Source organism: Xiphophorus maculatus, chromosome 21 (genome assembly GCF_002775205.1).
Source record: "Xiphophorus maculatus strain JP 163 A chromosome 21, X_maculatus-5.0-male, whole genome shotgun sequence".
NCBI lineage: Eukaryota > Metazoa > Chordata > Actinopteri > Cyprinodontiformes > Poeciliidae > Xiphophorus > Xiphophorus maculatus.
Window position 1 is genome coordinate 6,876,175 of NC_036463.1, and position 20,083 is coordinate 6,896,257.

Here is a 20,083-nt window from a genome sequence, read left to right on the forward strand (position 1 = left end):
TAGAAGAAAAGTGTAATGTAAATAAGTGGAAATAAATTTTAACCAAAACTCTCTTGAAAGGTTGAATCTTAAAGAGTTATTATGCAAGTTGCATTCTGATTTGGAAATCTCTAATTTGCACAATTTTAGAACAACAAGCAACAAAATGGAGCTGAACAATGTTAAGCTAAGGCTAAAAACATGAGAAGATCCAGTATTAAGCCTAAGTTTTTTAAACTGGTAGTTGACTGCAACAAGACATGGGTCAGCTTGTGGAGAGCAGCAAACAGTAAAAAGACTCAACACTGAGTAAACCTGTGAAGGCAAGTCAAACTGAACAGCTTAACTCAAACAATGGTCAAAAACAAAAGCAGTGGTGTGTTGGGTTTACTTTGTCTAAGAGTCTTTAATTGCATTTAATTAGACACCAGGTCAGATGATTTAAGCTTAATTCTAACTCTAATGTAAAGGGTGGAAAAGCTTTGGAAACGATTTATTATATCCTCATTTCCAACATTACAAAACCCCGACATTTTGAAATGAGGAGACACATCCATACCTAGTAAACCTCCAAATGTGATAGCTGGAGAGAGAGCAGCAAAGTAGATGAAGATGACCGCCGCCATGCACTGGCTGTTCAAGGCGTCGCTGAAGTCGCTGATGTACTTTGGGTATCGACGCTGAATGTCTCTTATAAGGCCTCCGAAGGGGCGGTTCGTGCGCTTCAAGGGGTCGTCTGACTGTTTTGAAGGTTTGAGGAGGGCCTCTGGGTAGGAAAAGACATTATAAAGCAGTTTTTCTCACTTTTTCAGGCTGATCAGGACCACTTATCTTGAATAACACATTTTAATATACCTGAAATTAACCCTTACGGCAATAAACGGTCGTTTACATGCAGTACCTTGCAGACCACTAGAGGACGGCCGAGGACCACAGTTTGAGGAAGACCGTAACAGCAACATGACAAAATTATGTTTCCCCTTGATTGTAGAGCTTACCTTTCTCCTCGAAGCTTTTCGGCTCTTTAGCCAGCAGTTTGACCTGCTCTTGTTCTTCCCTCTTACGGAGCATTTCTCGCTGGAAGCGAGCAACAGAGCGAAGCAACTCGTCGTCTCCCATCTCCGATGGCGGCAGAACGATACTGCAGTCCAAGAAGTTGTTGATGGCATTCAGCAGGTCCTGCCTGTCGTCCGCCAGGTAAGCTGCCTCATGAAATTGCTGAGGACAAAAGAAAAATGCACAAAAATCAACTCAACATGTGTTATTTAGGGTTTTGCTTCACCAATGCACTCCTTGGGTTTTCAGCACACCCAACCAAGGCCGCCATCTTGTGGCGTATGTGAGCGAGTTTTACAGCTTCTATTTAGTTGGACTTTATATTCAGGTAAGTTTTATGACTGAATATAAGGGTCATGCAATAACACCAGAATGAAGTAGCAACAATACCAGAATAAAGCAGTAATTGTTTGAAAACTTTTGTGACCATTATATTAAATAGAAAGTTAATCTTTTAACACATCAGCATCAATCATTAGCTGGACTATTTCAAAGAAAGATCAACACAAATTGAGTTTATTAAGTCAGATCCTGATAACTGAGTTTTTTTCCCCTCATTAAAACTTTTTTTTTTCTTAATTGGAGATGTTTCTGGTAAAACTGCATAATTCTTCTGCTAATATGACGACTACTTTCTGGTAATTAAACAAAAATTCTTGTAGCCTGGTTCTAATTCTTCCTCATGCAACTCAGAGAAGGGATGACTAAAACAAATGGCACTTTTTGAAAATATTTCCTGTAATTTCTTTAGAAAGAAAACAAGCAAAATCAATTAAATTAAGATCTGGCACAAGAAGCCAAGCCCCAGTCAACAGCATCCATTTATTTTTCTGCTCACCTTGTCAGACATGAGGGTGGAGATTGAGCGTCCAATCTGATGGTAGTCCATGCTGGTGGTTGGAGGTCCAAGCAGAACGAAGAGGAATCTGACGGGCACAGGAACTTCCAGAACGGACTCCAGTTCCACCGCCTCTTGGAGCCTCACAAACGCCATGGTGGGCTGCTCCAGGAAGTCGACGCAACCTGGAAAAATACAACAAAAGTCAGAGTATTAAAGCGGATGTTTTTTTTTGCTTCCATTTGGGTCTCAGCTCCTTCTGTAAACAGCCCAAGAACTTAAAAAAAAAGGAAACTGACATTTTCTGGAAATAAGTTAACGTTTTTTGCCGTCTAGGAAATGAGCCGTTTCAAAAACCTCCAGAATGTAATGCTACAAATCAGCAGGCACTGCACCGTTACCAAGCAACACAAACAGAGTTCCAGCACGTTTGGTTAGCTGGTTTTACTGCTGTATGCGCTGTATGATGGTTGCTGGAAAAGGCAAGAGTTTTGTTGTTGACTAACCTAACTGCTTTTCAAAGTTGTACGGTTGTATTATAGTGCATCTGTTCGTAGTCACTTTCATGTGACTACAAACGTTGAGTTGGGGGTCTTGGCCAGCAGCAGCTTATTTGGATTTAAAGTGAAAGGAGGCCCTGATACAGCGCAATCTGAAAGGAACTCAAAATATCAGAACTGAGCAGACTGAAATCTCATTATCCAAGAATAATTTTGACAAAATACATATATATTTGGACATAGACCTAACCTAACCTGCTTAAGGTGGAACCAGAACACATAATAATTATTTTGGTTTTGGATATGAATAACTTACCCACAAGCACCACGGTGGCCTCAGCATTTTCCGGAATCTTCTCCAGCAACTTCAGCTCGTGTTTGGACTTGGATCGATGCATGCCTGGCCCCAGACACGGCTCCTTCTGCTGAAAACGCAACAACACAGACGATGAAGTGTGAGCGAGAGCCTCTACCAGCCAGGGGGAACCCAGACGTACCTGTGGCTCGTTCCTGTCTATGTCGATGCGAGCGTCATTGTCCACCGTGGAGTTGACGGTTCCCATGAGCGGGTCGGTCACAGACGGCTCCAGCTGATGGTTGTGGTTGGCGGTGTGGTGGTATGGTAAAAGGCTGCCGAGGCTGGCTGCTGAGATGTTTCTGGGGAAATGGCTAACGTGCTCCTTTTCATCGCTCGGGTGACTTTGGGGGGCAGCAAAAGGGAGAGAGAGGTTGAGCAAGAGGAAGAGGGGCAGAGACCAAGCATGAAGCCATCTACTAGCAGGAAGCAGCAGAGAGGGAAAAAAAACTTTAAGGACAGAAGTAACAGCAGATTTAACATACAAATACTGATAACTTTGCATCTTTAGGGCCATTTGAAACCACCGGAATAGTTTTGTGGCTTCCACTTAGGCAATAAGCTCAATAATTTTCATTTGCATGATTTATTATTTTTCTCCTTCTACCAAAAACTAGATAAGTCTTCAGTTTGGTGCTTTAGTCTCAACTATCCCTTTTTTGAAGGACAGTTTTGTTTAGAGACTTCATAACTAGTTTTATTTGTTGTTTCTGTCATTTTGTTTATTTATTTTGGATATTTAAAATGTCTTCCTGTTACAGTGTTAAATGTTGGTCTTTGAGAGTATGTTATTGCATCATTATTACCAAAACAGCGTCATAAGAAATTATTGTTTATCGCAATAACTTCTGGGGCATCTTATCGTCCAGCAAAATTTGTTATTGTGGCAGACCTACTCCACCTCCAGGAAAAAAGGAGCTGTAAAAAAAGAGCTTAAGAGGATGTAGAAGTCTGGTTTTAAGAGGAATGATCAAAGAGGTGTTCCCCACTGAATAAATGAACAAAAAGTAAAGGCTGCTTCTTCCTAGTTAGTAATATCTGATACTACTGATTAGATTAGTACTTTTAAAGGGGGAACAAAGTGAGTATTGTCAGTAATCTGTGATAAAATCAGAGGTTTATTTTATCTTTCTACCTGTGTTTAAGCAGCAGAGCTCGCAGGACGTTGGATCTGTCCTCTGCTTTGATCTGGTCAGAAATGATCATCTGCTCCACCACCTGGTGAGCGATACCCGGCAGAGTCTTCTGGTCCAAATCCAGCAGCACCGCACCTGTAAACACAAACAGAACGCGTTTCACTCCTGTCAGGTAAGCAGTATTTGCTACAGGAAAATTAAAGCACTTTCAAGGTGAAGTTTTCAAACTTTTCCAGCACCACAGTTTGGAGATGATTTTTTTTTTTTCTTTATACGCCTGAAGTTACAGAACAATTTCTTCAAAAAAAAAAAAATTCTCTAAGTTTTCTGGTATTTAGCAAAAAAAATATTTTGGCAATTCTAACCATTCTAAAACAAGAATAGTTTAGTCTGATTTAAATTCAGATAGTGACAGAAAAATGTGTCTAATATTTAGAGCTGAAAAAGATATTACAAATTTAGACTTTGAATCAAATATTAGATTACACTTTATTACAAATTAATAAATATCAATCTAAATGTTTAGGTTTTCAAACTTTTCCAGCGCCACTTTGGTGAAACTACAGAAGACTGTTTCAATTCACAATTATATAATATAATTTATTATTTTTGTGATAGCATTGCAGGGAAAGGTAAACTACAATATAAAGTTATTTTCCAAAATGTCTCTCTCACACACTCTATAAACCTGACTGGTCTGAAAAGGTTTAAAAAAATCTAAAAACAAATCTTCTCACCAAGTTTTCTGGTATTTATCAAATATAAATTATTTGAACTGATCTGAAACGATAGAAGTTGGGTCTGATTTGGATTCAGACAGTGAGGAAAAAAAGTTTGATCTAATAAGAAAAAATTAGTCTGATTTAACTTCAGATAAAAAGACACAAACAGTGAGAAGAAATTTGTTTTTATCTGTAATATCTGGTTTAAAAACAGTTTCCAAATTTAGGCTTTTCAACTGTTAGATTTATTACAAAACTTTACGCACAGTTTGATTTTTTCATAAAGTCCTTGAAAGTGTTTGGTACTAAAGCACTTTCCAAACATTGAAAACAACTCGGTGAAATTAAAATATTTCCAAGGAAATCAGTGAACTTTGTCGTGGTTTTACCGTGGGAGATGGTCCGTCTAAGCTCCAGCAGACTGCGAAAAGACAGCGACGCGACGTGCGGTTTCCCCCAACGGTCCGTTTCCTCCTCGACGTCCTCCTCAAACTTGATCCAACGAGCCGTCTCCTTCCACTGCATCTCCTGGTTCTTGTCCATCGTCAGCTCGTTCAGCTCCACAAACACCTGGAGGCGAAGTCATGTTAAACAGCCAGGCAGACATTCACTCCCAGCATGGTTGCCATAGATTTGATTGGGCTTGTGATTATTTGAACTTTTAATTTTTGGATTTCGGGGTCAGAATTGAAAATACAGCTCCAAATGTAGACATGTTTATTTAGCAGGTTGCAGAGACTTTTCACTTGTTTTGTAGCCATCAACAAGGTCTTGGCTAACTGAAAATTTTAGATTAATCACAATGAATCGATTAGTCATTAACTGGAGTATAGATTCTAAAAATGTCCATTTACTTAAACAACAATGTACTCAAAGCAGTAATTATGTTAAAATTGTACAAAAAAATGCATGCATTTGGCATTTAAGATAAAAAAAATAAAAAACATGTTATAACTAGAACTTCTCAAGTGACAGTTTTAGCTTTACCTGGTTTAAATTTGATTTTAAAAAGTCTTTTAAGCACCTTTTGCTATCCAATTATTAATTGTAGAAAAAAGGGAACAGATCAGTTCTACAATGTCAACCAGAAAGGATTGAGCTTTTCACAAACTGATGTTGGAAATATTTTCGAATAAATTCAAACCGGCACACCAATTATTTTTCAGAAACATGTAACTTCTGTGTCGCTGCAACACAAGTTCAAATAAACCAATAAAAGCCCTGGATTAATGACAAAAATGACCAAACAAAACCAAACATGTGCCAAACGTTCAGTCAAGAGAAAATTATCCATATTTGGGTTTAGAGGTTAACAAGCTTCTGCTGAAGAAACCAACCAGCAGAGAGGACTCTTAGAAGGAAACCAAGCGAGCAACTGAGACAATTACTCCTATTTTTTAACTTCATACTCAACATGAGTAAAAAAGTAAAACCACAAATCGTGATTTTTAGCCATTTTTGTGAGGCGCTGAAATGTATCTAATGACTTAAAACATTTTATCAGGTGCTCTTAATCAATTTAATCAACTTGTGAAGTTTCCTGAGGTGGAAGATACGGCTGATGGATAAATAAATTTCAATCAGTTAAAGTTTTGTAAACAGGGTGGTTTTTTCCCCACCAATGCATTCTTCGAGTTTACCTAGTTTAGTGATGTCCAAAGCCGCCATCTTGTTTTACAGCTTCAATTTATTAGGACTTTGAATTCAGGTAAACTCACAGATGAATTATTGGGCCAGGCTATGATTTAAAAAAAATTATAATAATGAAGTCATAATATATCCAGAATAAAGTTGTAATTTTTGTAAAAGGAATAAAGACGTATTTTTATAAGAACTTCAACAAGAAAAATAAAATGAGGATTTTGTGAATTTATACATTAGTACAAGTTTAACTTAAGAAAAACACTTTTTTAACTCATTTTTTAGTCTTTGAAAGACTTTATTTGCATGATATTTTCAAAGAAAGAATCACACAAACTGCGCTACAACAAAGTTTTTTCTTATTGAAAATTAGATTTATTGTCATTTTTAATAAAGTTTTCCTGACATGATTGTGTATTTATCCTGTAAATATGATTATATATCCCATAAATAAACAGCCTGACCCTAACACTGATTGAAAAACAGCCACTTTTTGAAAACATTGTCATTTCTAATATATTTTTTTAGAATAGAAAAAATATCAAAAACAATTTTATTTTTAAGTCATATCACCCCAGCCATAGTGGAAGCTGATATTTTAAAAACAAAGCTCCAACATGTAAGGAAAACCCGTAAAAAGTCAGTTTCTGCTCTTTCTTCGTTGGTTGTTAGGAGGTTAAATGAACACCATGCTGGTCAGTATCAGCCCAGAATAATCCCCCACCAGAAAAAAAACCCCCAGCTCCGCTGCAGCCGCTGCATGCCTGTCAAACCACGCTCACACAGGTCAACGCCAACTCTGGCCGGTCACCCAGCCTCACCTTCTGGTACCGGGCCATTTGACCGGAGTCCATGTTCAGCAGGATGCCGTCGGGCCGCGAGGCGGAGCGGTACAGAACTACTGGTACGGGATGCAGGAGAGGACTCAAACAGTGAGCCGACCCAGCAGAGCCGTGCTTTTAAAGACGCCTGAATCTCATCACACACACCTCACAGGAGCATGTAAGAGAATGCGTGTCCGTATTAATAAAACAGATTCCCTCGTGTTTTTTTTTTCTCCCAGTGTCTGGTTACTCTGAGCTTCTCTCCCGTCTCGGCGCGTGAAAGGAAAGAACTCATTCATTCATTTTTAATCATCTCCCTGTCGCTTCTACAAAAGAGGCCGAGCAGAACTAAACCCAAGACGGAGAGGCGGGGAAAAACGGTATCCACAATTTGTAAGCCATTTCAAGCCAATTTGAACATTAAAACATGTTTTAAAGCTAAATTTTCCATATTCAGGAGTAAATGTTAACTTTCCTTCCACTTTCCAGATAACTTTATAGATGCTTTTCTAACTGTTTCGCATACAGGATATATCCAGGAAGTGAGTTAGCAAGAATAGAAAACAAATTCAGATTGTTTTCAGAGAAATGACTGAAGAAAAGGAAGAAATTAGCCATCAACAGAGTGATTCACTTTAGATTTTTCCTTCATTATTGGATTTATTTTCAATCATCAGGTAGGATAATGACACATGATCAATATCAACAGATAGCAGAAACGTTTGATAGAATATTCAAAAATTTCACTGAACTCTGATCTAGAAGCAGAGGAAAGGCTTTAGCTGCTTAGGCTGGTGGAATCAACTCACTCACTCTGACTAAGTTGCTAGGTAACCGTTCTTTGGTTACTTAGCATCAATTTATGGAGTAAGTGACGCAGCAGCAGTCTAAACAAATCTGAAGTAAATTTTAAATTTAATTGTCCTTTGGGATTATGATTAAATATTCTGTATTGAATTGAGTAATAATCCCCTCTACTCCATCTTTATTAAATAAACACACTAATTTCCCAAAAGATTTGTTGTTTATACTAAAATATTTTTGTAGTGAAATTAGAAAAATTACACAAAAAATAAAATCCTGCCCCAACAACCCTGGGCAAGATTTAACAAAAAGAACATATCTAAACAAATTTTAGTTTCGGTGTAGCAATTTCAAAGCAAACAAGACCAAAACTGTTTTTAAAAAGTTCCTAATGTTGATTAAAAGTGATGTATGTTACAGTATTTGGGAATGTTGAGGCTGAAAATGAGGAAAATATTTCTCCAGCTTTGGGAAAACGTCTCCGGCTCCATTAAAGGACCAGACCGGTCCAGTGAAAAGTCTCACCTCGTGTGGGGTGCGGTCCTGCTTTTTGCTGCGAGTCGTCGGCTCTTTGTGGTCTTTGCCGATGTGCACCATCTGTCCCTTGGTGCTCTTCCTGACCAGGTGTCTGCGCACGCCGGGAACATCCTCAAATCGATGACCTGGGGAAACAAAATGACAAAAACTTTGACTAGAGTCTAAAAAACCTGATAGTTTTTACAATATTTTCACTAAAAAGCAGAATACATGATTCCCTGAGCATCCTCGCTGGTTGCTGCAGCCTTGCACCTTTAAATCAAATCTCTGCCCACCTGGTCAAAGGCCTCCTGGCCTTTTTGTTTCTACAGTCCCTCAGCAGGGAGTAGAGTTACCCATGCTGGCAGCACACCAGGCATTGAAAAGCAGAGAAAGGACAGTTGCATTGGATAACTTGGACAAAAACAGCAAATAGAAACCGTTCTGAACTCAAACAGCAGACCTGCTCACAATTATGGCCGATTCGTTCCAGTTGTAGCAAACAATAAAAGAAAAGATGGTTGCAAACGAGCATTACAAGAAAATGGTTATCGCTGGACAAATTAACCTGAGATGACTGGATGGAGATAACATTTAACGTGTAAGAAAATGGGAGGAAAAAACTGCCTCTCTCAATTGGTTTATGGTGGCAAAGTTGACTAGATTGTACAAGATTCAAAAGATTCAATTTTATTTTGAGAAACCAAACCTGATGATTTGGGTTTGGTACCTTGGTTACTTAGCAAGGAACCAAGGAACCAAACCTTGGTTCTTTGGTTCCTTATTATGGACCCAATGAACTGTGTTATTATTGTGGAAGAGTGTTAGGGACACTAGATGAAAAAAAATGAAATTACTTTTTTCAGAATTCTTACTCTAATCTTCTGATATCAAAAGTCAGAAATCTGAGGGGGAAAAAATTCCCAGAATTCTGAAAAAAAGAAACAATTGAGAAAAGAATAAAGAAAATTAGATCAATTTCTGAGAAAAATATTGAGAAAAAATTCTGGAGAAATAAAAAAATAAGAAAATTGAGACAAAAGTTTCAGTTTGTTCATTTTTATTTCTTGCACTTCTTACTGTTTAATTTCTATTTTTGTTTAAATTATTCTACTTTGTATTTCAAACATTGTAATCTTTTCCTGAAAAACAAAGTGGTAATTGTTTTTTTATTATTATTTTTATGATGCACAGCCCTACTCATCTTTTCTTCTTGAGAAACTGGCATTATGATATTGAGACAGGATGTTTTGTAAAATGCACTTCCTTGGGAATCAATGAGGCAAAAACTCTTGCAGCAACATTTTAACAAAATTGACTTACAGATATGTGAACTTGTAACAGAAAAGTTTTTCATGTTCAACATCAAAGTGTAGACTCATAAGTATCAAACAGTCCTAAATAGAGACATAAAAATACTTTAATTTCTGCCTTGTTTGCACCAAATCCTCCTCTATAAGATTCAGGTTTTATCCAGAAGTCGCTCCATGATGTCTGCAGGTTGCATCAAACTAAAAAAAAAAAAGTTTCCAGATTCCCTCCACCCCCAACATCAGAAAGCATCAAGGAGAAGAGGTGTTAATTTGCTGGAGTTGAACAGAAGTAATTCCTGTTGTTGAGCAGCAGCCAGAGACAAAGACTCTTTCCCAGGATGATTTATGCGAGCGGATAAAAGAAGACATGATGAAGAACGTCTAACAAAGCGGTTTGCACGCTCGGCTCGTCATCTCAAAGCCACAAAAAGAACTAATTATCAAACCCGCACTTAATTTGGCCTTCACGTCGACTTAGAGTGTTTCGCTCAGAGGTCAGAAGCTGAGGTCCAGGTTTCCCATTTAGCCACCATGTTGGATCAGGCTTTAATCCTGAGGGCCTCAGCTGACAGCAGGAACGCCTAATTTAATAACGAAGGCCTGTTTCCAATTAGTCGCTGCTCTGAGCTGAGGGGTCGGCTTCTTGACGTAAATCACCTCGGCCCCTCGACGGCGGCGCTGGCTGAGCTAGGGGCCGATATGGAGGGGCCCACGCCGCAGCGAGGCAGGGAACAGAAGGAGGTTTCACCTCCGCGGTTCTGGAGGAATCTGAGGATCTCCTAAGCCAGGATTTGATTACACCACTGATGGAGGAATGAAGGTGCATCAAAGACAACGAGCTGGCACTGATTTAAACACTCTGACAAATGAAGTCCCGGGTATTAAAAAGCTCGCACCATGACGCACAAATACCGGTCAGAAGACACTGAAGCACGAGAACGCAGGAGTTTCCTGCAGGATCAAGACGTACCAACATGTGTCAGTGTAATTAATCCACAATAAAAAGGATAACTTTCATTTTAATCTTTCAATTAATCAAATATTCATAATGTTTTAGCATAAATCGCCTTTCATTACACAAAAACAAAATCTTACCAAGTATTTTTTCGATTCATTTCCATTGTAAATGTTTGAAATAAGACAAAAACTTATAACATTTCAGCAAAACATAGATCAATAATTCCTTAATACGACATTAAACCACATTGAAAATGACATGTTAAAACAAAAATTAAAATACCAGCATATATGCTATAGATATTTCAAACATAATCTATCTTATTTCACCCTCATCGGAAAGGTTTGGTAGCAGATTGCAATTCTGAAGTGCAAATGAAATTATAGTAAAATTATATTACTAGGCCTTCAACACCAATAGACAAAAATAAAAAAGTGTGGGGATCTTATTACCTCACTTATTTTACCTTTTTGTTTGAAAATTGTAGCTGACATTAAGTATGTTTTGTTTTTCATTCATATTATTATATGAAATTTTATAATTGCCCTTTTTTTTATCAAACCAAGTTTTATTTGTTGTTCTATCATTGATAGTTGTGAAGCACTTTGGTCGCTGAGGCTGTTGTAAATATTTCATGTAAATAAACTTTGACTTGACTTGAGGTAAGACATTTTTTTTAAAAATGGCACAAAACACAAATAAATTTGTTTAATCTATTAAAAAAAAAATTGGTAATACTTTACTTGAAGGAGTGTGCATAAGATTGACATGGCATTGTTTTGTCAAACATAAAAATGTATATTTATAACTGTTATGAAGTGTCATTCAATAAATAATGACACCCTTAATGCAAAGTTGACTCTTAATGGACATCTTTAAAGCAAAATTGCATTAAAATTTGCATTATTTACCAAATGACACTTGGTGAAACATTCATAAAGTCTCCTTCACATGTATTACAGGTATCATGTGAGTTTTATGCATACCCCTTCAGATAAAGTGTTACCAAATCTTTTCTCGTTGCTCAACCTTCCCAATCGTAGATAAAATTCTGCCCCTCAACTAATTGCGTGATTACTCACTCTTGATGCCGTCCAGGTCGGCGGAGGCCAGCGTCAGAGCTTCGCTCTCGTCCGTGGGGATGCGCTGGTACTTGGCTTGCTCGGCGCCCGTCATGTTGCCCGTCCGTCGGCGATCCTGCAGGTCGTAGCTGCGGCTGGTGGAGGAGACCCGAGGCAGAGGAGGGTTTTCAGGCGAAGCCGAGCGGGAAGTGGGGCTCGGGGAGCTGGGCGAGTCAGGTTTACTGCAGGAAGGGGGAGAAAACGTGGAAATTTGAGATATTTTTCTAAAGATATTTTACAAATACATAAACATGCTCACTAACTCACTGCCTGGAAGTTACTTCAGCAAGACTAAAGTATGCATATTTAATAAAATCAAACTAAATCTTAGCGTAGGTTGCTCTGCAGCCAAATGGAGGAAAACTTTATGCAACGTAATCCAGGCTGAGAATAAAACCTCGTCAAGTGGAAAAAGTCTGTGTCATGAGGCGGAGTCGACTGTAGAGACAGGTGATTTATGGGCCAATGAGAGCAGGATTGTCCTGGTCCATCAGATGATGCCCAGCAGGCCCACTGCATGCCTGAGTCATGGTAACGTACAGCGAGTACCTCAGAGTCCAAGGCGCACAATAACCTGAGAGATCTCTGCTGGAACATTTTCACCAGGTGATTATTTGTTTATTTTATTCATTAAACTCTTGAGTTCTTCTACTTCTGCATACTTTGTGCCATTTCAGCTGTTTAACTTTTACCAAATTCTACTCAATCAGAACATTACGGTTGTGTCTTTTGGTATTGACATCTTCTGCGGTTTATGAAATATTAAACTTTTTGTAACCATTGTAGTGAATGGAACATCCCATAATTTCTGAAAAGTTCGGTGCTCTTTCACAGCTAAATACTTCCACATAATTTAAGCTAGAAACACCATTCATACTCTAAAATGTAGACGTATCTTTTAACTACTTCTGTTTATTTCAGCTTTTTTGCATCTTTTACAGATTTCATAAAATCACTCTTCAAGATTTTGCTTGTATTATTCTCAGACATGTCAAACAAAACAACAAAAACTCTGGCGGAACCTGAAAACTGCTGCTGTTTAGCATGTTACTAAACAGGTTGTTGCTAGGTAACCATAGAATGAGTGAGTTAGCTGTTGCTAGGTAACCAAAGAGTGAGTGAGTGAGTTGATTCCACCAGCAGCAATCTTTCCAGATGGGTGCAGTTCAGAGTCGAGTGAAATTATTAAATTCTGTCGATTGTATTATCTATTGATATTGTGTGTCTATCATAGTATGTTATTGATTTGTTGTAAAAATTGATCTGCTCTTTAATGTTTCTTTACACAGACCTGTAAGGCGTTCCATTTATTTAGTTCTGACTTTTTTTTCCCTTAGATTGCAGATCCTCTGAAAAATGTTTTTATTTATGGACCATAACAGTTTGTCTTTTATTTAGGGAATAAAACGACACTCACTCGAAGATGAATGCATCTTTGGCTTCTGCTCTCACAGGAGACTGGGGAAAAATGTTCAGGTCTCGGGTCGAGTTGCCACATCTCGACATTTGGTCTTCATCCGACAAGAAAAACTAGAGGAAAAAAAAAGGCACACATTTTATTTGCAATTTATTTAATTTAATTTTTTTTTTTTTTTTAACAAAGCAGGCTTCGCTTTAGGGGCGTCTACTCGATTTGGTTTAGCTTTAAGAAGATTTTAAATCATCTTAATATTGATTTAAAATTGAAGAAATATAAAATATTTTTAAAAATCCCATTTAAAGTCTAATCTGAATGACTCAAGTATAAACTGAATCAGTTTTTAATTATTTTTCCCTTAAATGAAATTTTATCATCTTCACCATAGTTTATAAAGCGCATAAAACAAAAAACAAAGTGCTGTAATAAAAAAAATTAAAATAAAAATAGTACTAAATACGATCAATAAGCAAACATATTTTATGTTATTTTATATTGTTGTATAATATAAAATAAGCAATTAAGTCAGAAAACAAAGTTATGATTCATAATATTTAATTAGTACAACAAATTATTAGGCCCTCACTAAGAAAAAAAATTACAAGAACAGTCATATTACAAGAATAAGTCACAGTATTGCAACTATTTTAGTAATATGACTTTATTGTCATATTTATTTTATTCTCAAAATGTTATGACCTTATTCTTATATTATCTAAGCTTTAGTCTTGCAGTTCTGTGACTGCATACTTTTATTTTTGTTTTCCTAATATGGCCTTAATACTCCGTTGTACAAATCCTTTGGTTTTGTGTAAACTAATTTCATTTTCTTGAAGATTTCTGCAACAATGCTACTTCATGCTCACCTGCTTAAAAAGGTTCAGGTAAATATAATAAGGTTGTAATAAAATATATTTGTAATAAATATCCTGTGAATAAATAATGTGAGCAGTACCTCTACATCTCTGGGTTTCTCAGACTCCGATAAAACAGAATTGGCCTCTATGCTCTCTTCCTCCTCTTCCTCTTCATCCTCCCCTTCCTCTATTGGGCCACTAGAGGGCGCACGGCTGCTTTTATTATCCTTGTCCTTTTTCCTTTTCTTGCCGCTTTTCTTCCTTCGTCCCTCGGTCGGCAGTTTGGACAGAGGTCGGTGGATGTGACGAGAGTAGTGGCGGTGGTCTGCGCAAGAACAACAAAAAAAAAACCACACAAACAAGAAGTGAAGGTGAAATAGGAAAAAAAGAGCAAATCTGACCACACAGAACCGCTACTGTACTCAGAAATGAGAGTTGTCACTTTCACCAACTGGCATAAAGATGGCATCTTACAGACTTAAATAAAAGTCTTCATATTTCAAACTTTAGACTGAAAAAGTGCAACAGAAAATGCCCCATTTTAAGAGTTTCATTTCTCATCCGTATTTTTACACTTCAAAAGAAAAGTTTCAATACTTCAAAGTTGAGACTAAAAGTGATTTTTGAATCATGTTGCATTTTTAGCGATAAAAAGAACTGAATTGTTTCTTCATAGTATTTGTTTTCTTTCATATGTTTTAGAAAACTTTACCAGGGAACAATTATTACTTGGGGAGCAATATTTAACAGTTTTAATGTTTGACAGAATAAACAGAGGCAAACTGAACACTCTTTGTTCTTACATTCGATGTCCTCCTCATGGTAGGAGTGAAGCAGCTCGTCTGGTACGGAGGCCGCAGGGCTGAGAATGTGCTGGAAGCGTTGAACGCCCAAAGCTTTGTTCAGGTCGCCCTCATCTTCTTCTTCCCCTCGTTGTTGGTGACCGTGAAGCGAAGAGGCTGCAGAAGACTCTGGCTGCAAACGGGGAAAATATGTAAATAAACCCATAACAAAAGAGTTTAGATAGAATTTTTTTTTTTTTTTAAAAGAACATAAACAAGGTCAAGGATGGAGAAGTATGTAGAAATGCACAGAAACCATCTTCAGTCAGAGGCCTCTTCAGATCTGTTGCAAGACTGACTGTTACAAGAGATCCTTCATACCCATCCAAAACAAGTATTTGATTCTTGAATACTTTATTATTCAAAATACTTAATTTTCTTTTAGGATAAATTAAGTATTTTGAATTGGATTTGATCCCCACACTGTACAGCTCAACTGTGAACAAAACAAGATAGGAAATAATCTCATTTAACTAGCTTTGATTTAAAAGTAGGCTAAGGAATTATATACATCTTCCTTTGTTTTGAATTTACCATTTGTATTGATTGTATTTATTTACAAAATTTGTGTAGTCATGTCGTTTTAACCTCTTTTGTATAAGGTAAGTTACTCATCATCCAGTGACAACAGATGAAAAATAGCTTTTTGGCTAATTCTTGTGCATTTACAAAAATTGTTGTGTAATATCCTTAGCAAGTGAATGAAAATATTTCTAAATTTGCACCACAACATTCGATTTTGATCACAAAAACAATTTTAAAATCATTTAGAGGGACCAAACAATGTGAAAAGATGTTGAATATTATTTTTTAAATATTTCAATAGTTCAATAAATTCCGGCACAACCAACCCTTTAAAAGTGTTGATGAACTTTATATGACCCAAGATTATGTGCTTCACTCTTCCTCAAACTCTAGAGGGCGCTGTAGTCCTGTTAATCATCCCTAACATCATATGATCGAACCTCACATGCCTGGGATCTCAAATATGAGCTTTAAACGGGAAACAGCGGCCACGTGCTTCAACCTGTTACACTCATTTCCACGCTGCGGTGTGACTCGGATCGCGTGAGTGATACGAGATCCGTTTGTTTTCCCCCCACGCATAACATCCCCGCCGGTGGGATGTTATGACACGGGTTGATCGACTCCAGCAGCATGGGATCACGAAGAAGCAGTGTCGCCATGGCAACTTTGGAGGTATGCAAAGACCTTGCAATAAAACGTAGGAGTCAAAAGCCACCTGATGCTATGTGATAACCTTATCAGGAATTTGAGTCAGATTCATGAGATTACCTGGAGTTTAGCATATTTTAAATATATTTTAGTTTATGCCGAACACAAAGAAAAATGTTTCTAACTACATCTTAGCAGTTCAAGCCCCATTTTCAGCAGATGTTGTGTAATAAAGATCATGCAGACAATAAGCTCATAAAAAAATCAATCAGAACACAATAACATGGACTTCCTGAAAGAAAATTACTTCATTCCTCCTTCGCTGCACATACATCCCAGATGTTTTCATTGATTTAGGCACGAATACAGAGTGGGGGGAAATGATTCCCATAAAAACCCAACTAGCTGTTCTATACTGAGAACAGGTTTTAAAATAAACACCAAGGAGAGTAAAAGTTCAAAACTAACCTGCAGAAGTTTAAACATGCTTAAGCAAACATTAAGTATTGACCCCAAATCAGTTGCAACTTCATAGCCGGATAGTAATTCACCAAGTATATTAGAAATATACTTAAAATAGTATATAAATATAAAATATGAATTATTCTGATTTAAACGAAATTTTAAGCTAATGAGCTGCGGTTTGTTTCCCATCTTTCTGCGCTTTATTTGTGTTATTCTGATCTCAAAAAGATACAGCTAAAAGGTAAATGCTAAATGTTAGCCTAGCATCTTCCTGTAGCTTGATATTTGTAGTGGTGAGGCTTGTGTTAATTGCAGAGTCTGTTATTTATGAGTAATTAATCACATTTTATTCAAAAACTAGACAAAATATGCAATGTTTACAAATCCAAAACCTTTTTTGCTGCTAAATTACTGAATAAACATATGAGCTCAACAAAAAGATTTGTTTTTAATCTGTTTAGGTTATTCAACCATCAGAACTTTGAATTGGGTCTAAAACTGCTCTAAATATGATGTTGCAGTTCTTGTATCAAAGTATGCTATTCATGAGACTATTGTACAGAGTGTCTTCAGTCAGAGGGTTTTTAGAGTTCCTGTAACACAGACTGCTGCCACAATTCTAAAGAATGTTGGATAATCTGAGTTGCATTTAATTTCCACCTGGGATTAAGTATTTTTGAACTGAATTTTGATACATTAACAGAGAGAAGTAGTTTTAGTGACTAAAATATTCCCTTTACTAGTTTGCAGTGTGTAATAAATTTACATAATTGACTTCATAAGAGAATTTTCTGCTCAAACAGAAAATTAACCTTACAGAAGTTAAAATTTTACCTTTAAAGTATTGGTTAAGTTACATGATCATGAACCTCTTGAGTTTATTTTTAATAATAAGGCAGGATTTTTTTTTTAATTGAAAATATTTAACAGTAGAGTGGCTTTTGTTAATGACAAAACTACAGTTTGTTTTTAAAAACTTAAATTTAAACAATAAAGCAGTATGTTTTAGGTAAGTCTTTAAACATTAACTCAAGTAAAAGGACAAGTATAAAACCTACAAAAGCAAAAATATTTCTGCAAGTAAAGCTTTTAATGGGTTAAAAACTGATTTAGCAATAAAATAAAAAGAATGGAAAACATTTTTCTTATCCGATTAAGTCAATTCAAAAATTGTGCTGTTTTTATTTTCACCTATATTTTAGACTGACTTTATTGTCATTTTGCATGCACAGGGTGTGTATTTTGATTTTGTAGTGAATAAATAGAGAAATGAGTAGAGGATTGTGGTTGAGGTAAAATGATTTTCCATAACTAATACACCGAGGAGTCAAAAAAAACAAGTTCAACTAGCAGCAGCGAGCGCAAGGTGCAGTTTGAAGAACAGCAGGTGATTTCCATCACAGCTCACTGTTGAGGATTAAAGCAGCAAACCGCTGCAGGAACCCGGAACTGTTCTACTTCTGCTCATCACTGCATAAAGTCTGGTACCATCACAATCAGAGCGTGATTATTTTAACTACAAACACCAACAAAGTGGGACCTGCATCACTGGAACAAGCTGGCAGGAAAGTGGAAAACCAACCTAAGTGGGATGAAAATCTTAAACTGTTAATCTTTGAGAAAAAAAATCAAATCCTTGAAAGCATTTCTGATTTTAGCATATTTACCACCTGCAAATCTGTTTGCAGAAAACATTGTATACATGAACTTTAAATAAGATGCTCTCTGGTTGATTAAGATGGAAACATTTTAATAATCATCAGAAATATGACACAGCCAATAAAAGGGATTGCAACAAAATCTAAAGCAACCGTCAATTTTTGAGAGAGGGACTTAAAACTTTAAATAAAATAACTGTTTTGCTAAGTAGAAGTTGTGGAAATACCCCAAATATTATGCAATCTCTTATTTGCACTTTGGGTCCAAAAAAACCTAAATGAATGAATTAAACAGAAAATATCATTTATGTTTTCTCAGCAGGGAAATGTAGGAGTAACTGCAGCAAAGTGACGGGCAAATGAAAACTTATTCATACAAGATGAATAAAATAAAGAAAACTGTTCAATTAGGACTAATCTACAAATAAATAATTTACTGAGCGATTGCTGCAAATTTCATGCATGTAATTGCATCTGAAGTGGTCCATATTGTGGATTTACTAAATTAGACCAGTGCTGGATTATAAATAAACTGATCTCAGTGTTGATGTGTTTGCACAGTGACTGTGTTGTATGCTGGAGCAGCAACAGTTTACATGCATAGTGAAGTAGTCTCAAGTCCAACTGAGTCAGCATTTAGAGGGAAACCAGGGTTGACCCGATTGTCGCTCCACTTGTCATCATGTCGCACCGTGTTATTTATCCGTCGCTGCGTTCCCGTCTTAACATGACACTCCCTGGAAACCTGAGCCAACTCTGTACTTATTGCAGATGGCCAGAAGAATTTGCACTATGCAAGCAGATTTTAATCACTTTCCTGTTACATCATGTGGGTTTCCCTGAAAATCTGAGACAGCCTCATTACCAACCATTCTTTAAATTGCCTTTTATTGTAGGCTTTTAAAAAATGTTTTTTAACTTCACTTTAAAATCTGCCTCCAGAGCAAAGGCAGAAATAGTGGCTGTACACTACTAAATATATTGAAGCATTTTCGTCTAGATTCTAGTGCATACGTTTTAGTACACTTGAAATAAGACTAAACTAATTCACAAATAACTTTTCAGTTAGATATGGGAGTTTGTTTTATTTAGACAAATCCTTTTACTAGTGCTTTTGACATAAAACAAGCTCCCATTTCTTGCTAAAAAGTTACTTGTATGTTAGTTTTATCTCATTTCAAGTGTACCAAGACAATTGCACTAAAACTAGTTAAAAGAAAAATATGATTTTGTGTTTTTACAGTGTAATGAGGATTTTATTTCATTAAGTTTATGCACTAATATTTACCAACTACCTCTAGTTAGTTATTCTTTAGGCTCTCTAAAGTAGTTAATGACAACTAAAGGACTTGACAGAATCGGAGTATGTATCACAGAAGTGGAAAGTTGAACAATTATATAAACAAAAGCCTCAACTTTGGTACGAAGTAGCCAAATATTGTGTAAACTAAGCTGCTCTGTAGCCATACAACCCATTCACCTATCAGCTTTTAGCAAAAGTGAAACTGTAAGATGGTCAAAGCGTCCACCACAAAGTGAGAGAGACGGCGATACGTCAGCTGCTCTGCACAAGTTACACCATGACCCTTTATTATGGGCTTTAAATGACAGTGCAACACAATGAAAGGTTAAAATAAACTGAAATTTTAAATGAAACATAACCCACATAAATAAAGAAACTGCCTGATTAAATAGTTAGTCATTAAAAACAAAAACAACTTGGTAAAAACCACAAACTGATGCCATTTTGATTACAACAGGCAGAGGTCACATTCTGAAGCAAACATGTTCAAAAGAACAAAAATATCTGTTTAAGGCAGATGAGGGAGAAAAAATAAAGTCAGGAGAAACTCGAGTTTCTTCAAGCAGTAGTAGGGCAGTCGACACTCCACCCTAAATAGAAAA

The 20,083-nt window shown here is 36.7% G+C and overlaps 1 protein-coding gene and 1 long non-coding RNA gene across 5 annotated transcripts in view; one reads left to right on the forward strand and one right to left on the reverse strand.

Moving 5' to 3' along the window:
* slc4a2 (solute carrier family 4 member 2) overlaps positions 1 to 20,083 on the reverse strand; it is a 45,432-nt gene that overhangs the window by 5,226 nt on the left and 20,123 nt on the right. For 3 of the 4 annotated variants that reach the window (XM_023326337.1, XM_014468603.2, XM_023326339.1), the window contains 12 exons: positions 14,841 to 15,012; positions 14,136 to 14,362; positions 13,181 to 13,293; positions 11,725 to 11,945; positions 8,381 to 8,517; positions 4,976 to 5,156; positions 3,864 to 3,999; positions 2,871 to 3,072; positions 2,690 to 2,798; positions 1,874 to 2,058; positions 978 to 1,197; positions 539 to 745 (listed from right to left, as the gene is read on the reverse strand). In XM_023326337.1, coding sequence (XP_023182105.1) covers positions 539 to 745; positions 978 to 1,197; positions 1,874 to 2,058; positions 2,690 to 2,798; positions 2,871 to 3,072; positions 3,864 to 3,999; positions 4,976 to 5,156; positions 8,381 to 8,517; positions 11,725 to 11,945; positions 13,181 to 13,293; positions 14,136 to 14,362; positions 14,841 to 15,012 — 2,110 coding nt within the window. The remainder of the gene's footprint in view (positions 1 to 538; positions 746 to 977; positions 1,198 to 1,873; positions 2,059 to 2,689; positions 2,799 to 2,870; positions 3,073 to 3,863; positions 4,000 to 4,975; positions 5,157 to 8,380; positions 8,518 to 11,724; positions 11,946 to 13,180; positions 13,294 to 14,135; positions 14,363 to 14,840; positions 15,013 to 20,083) is intronic. The other variant, XM_023326338.1, reaches the window with a different exon arrangement.
* LOC111606229 lies at positions 1,084 to 1,966 on the forward strand. The gene is made up of 3 exons (XR_002751973.1): positions 1,084 to 1,176; positions 1,285 to 1,363; positions 1,882 to 1,966. It is a non-coding gene; the product is annotated as an uncharacterized LOC111606229 (long non-coding RNA).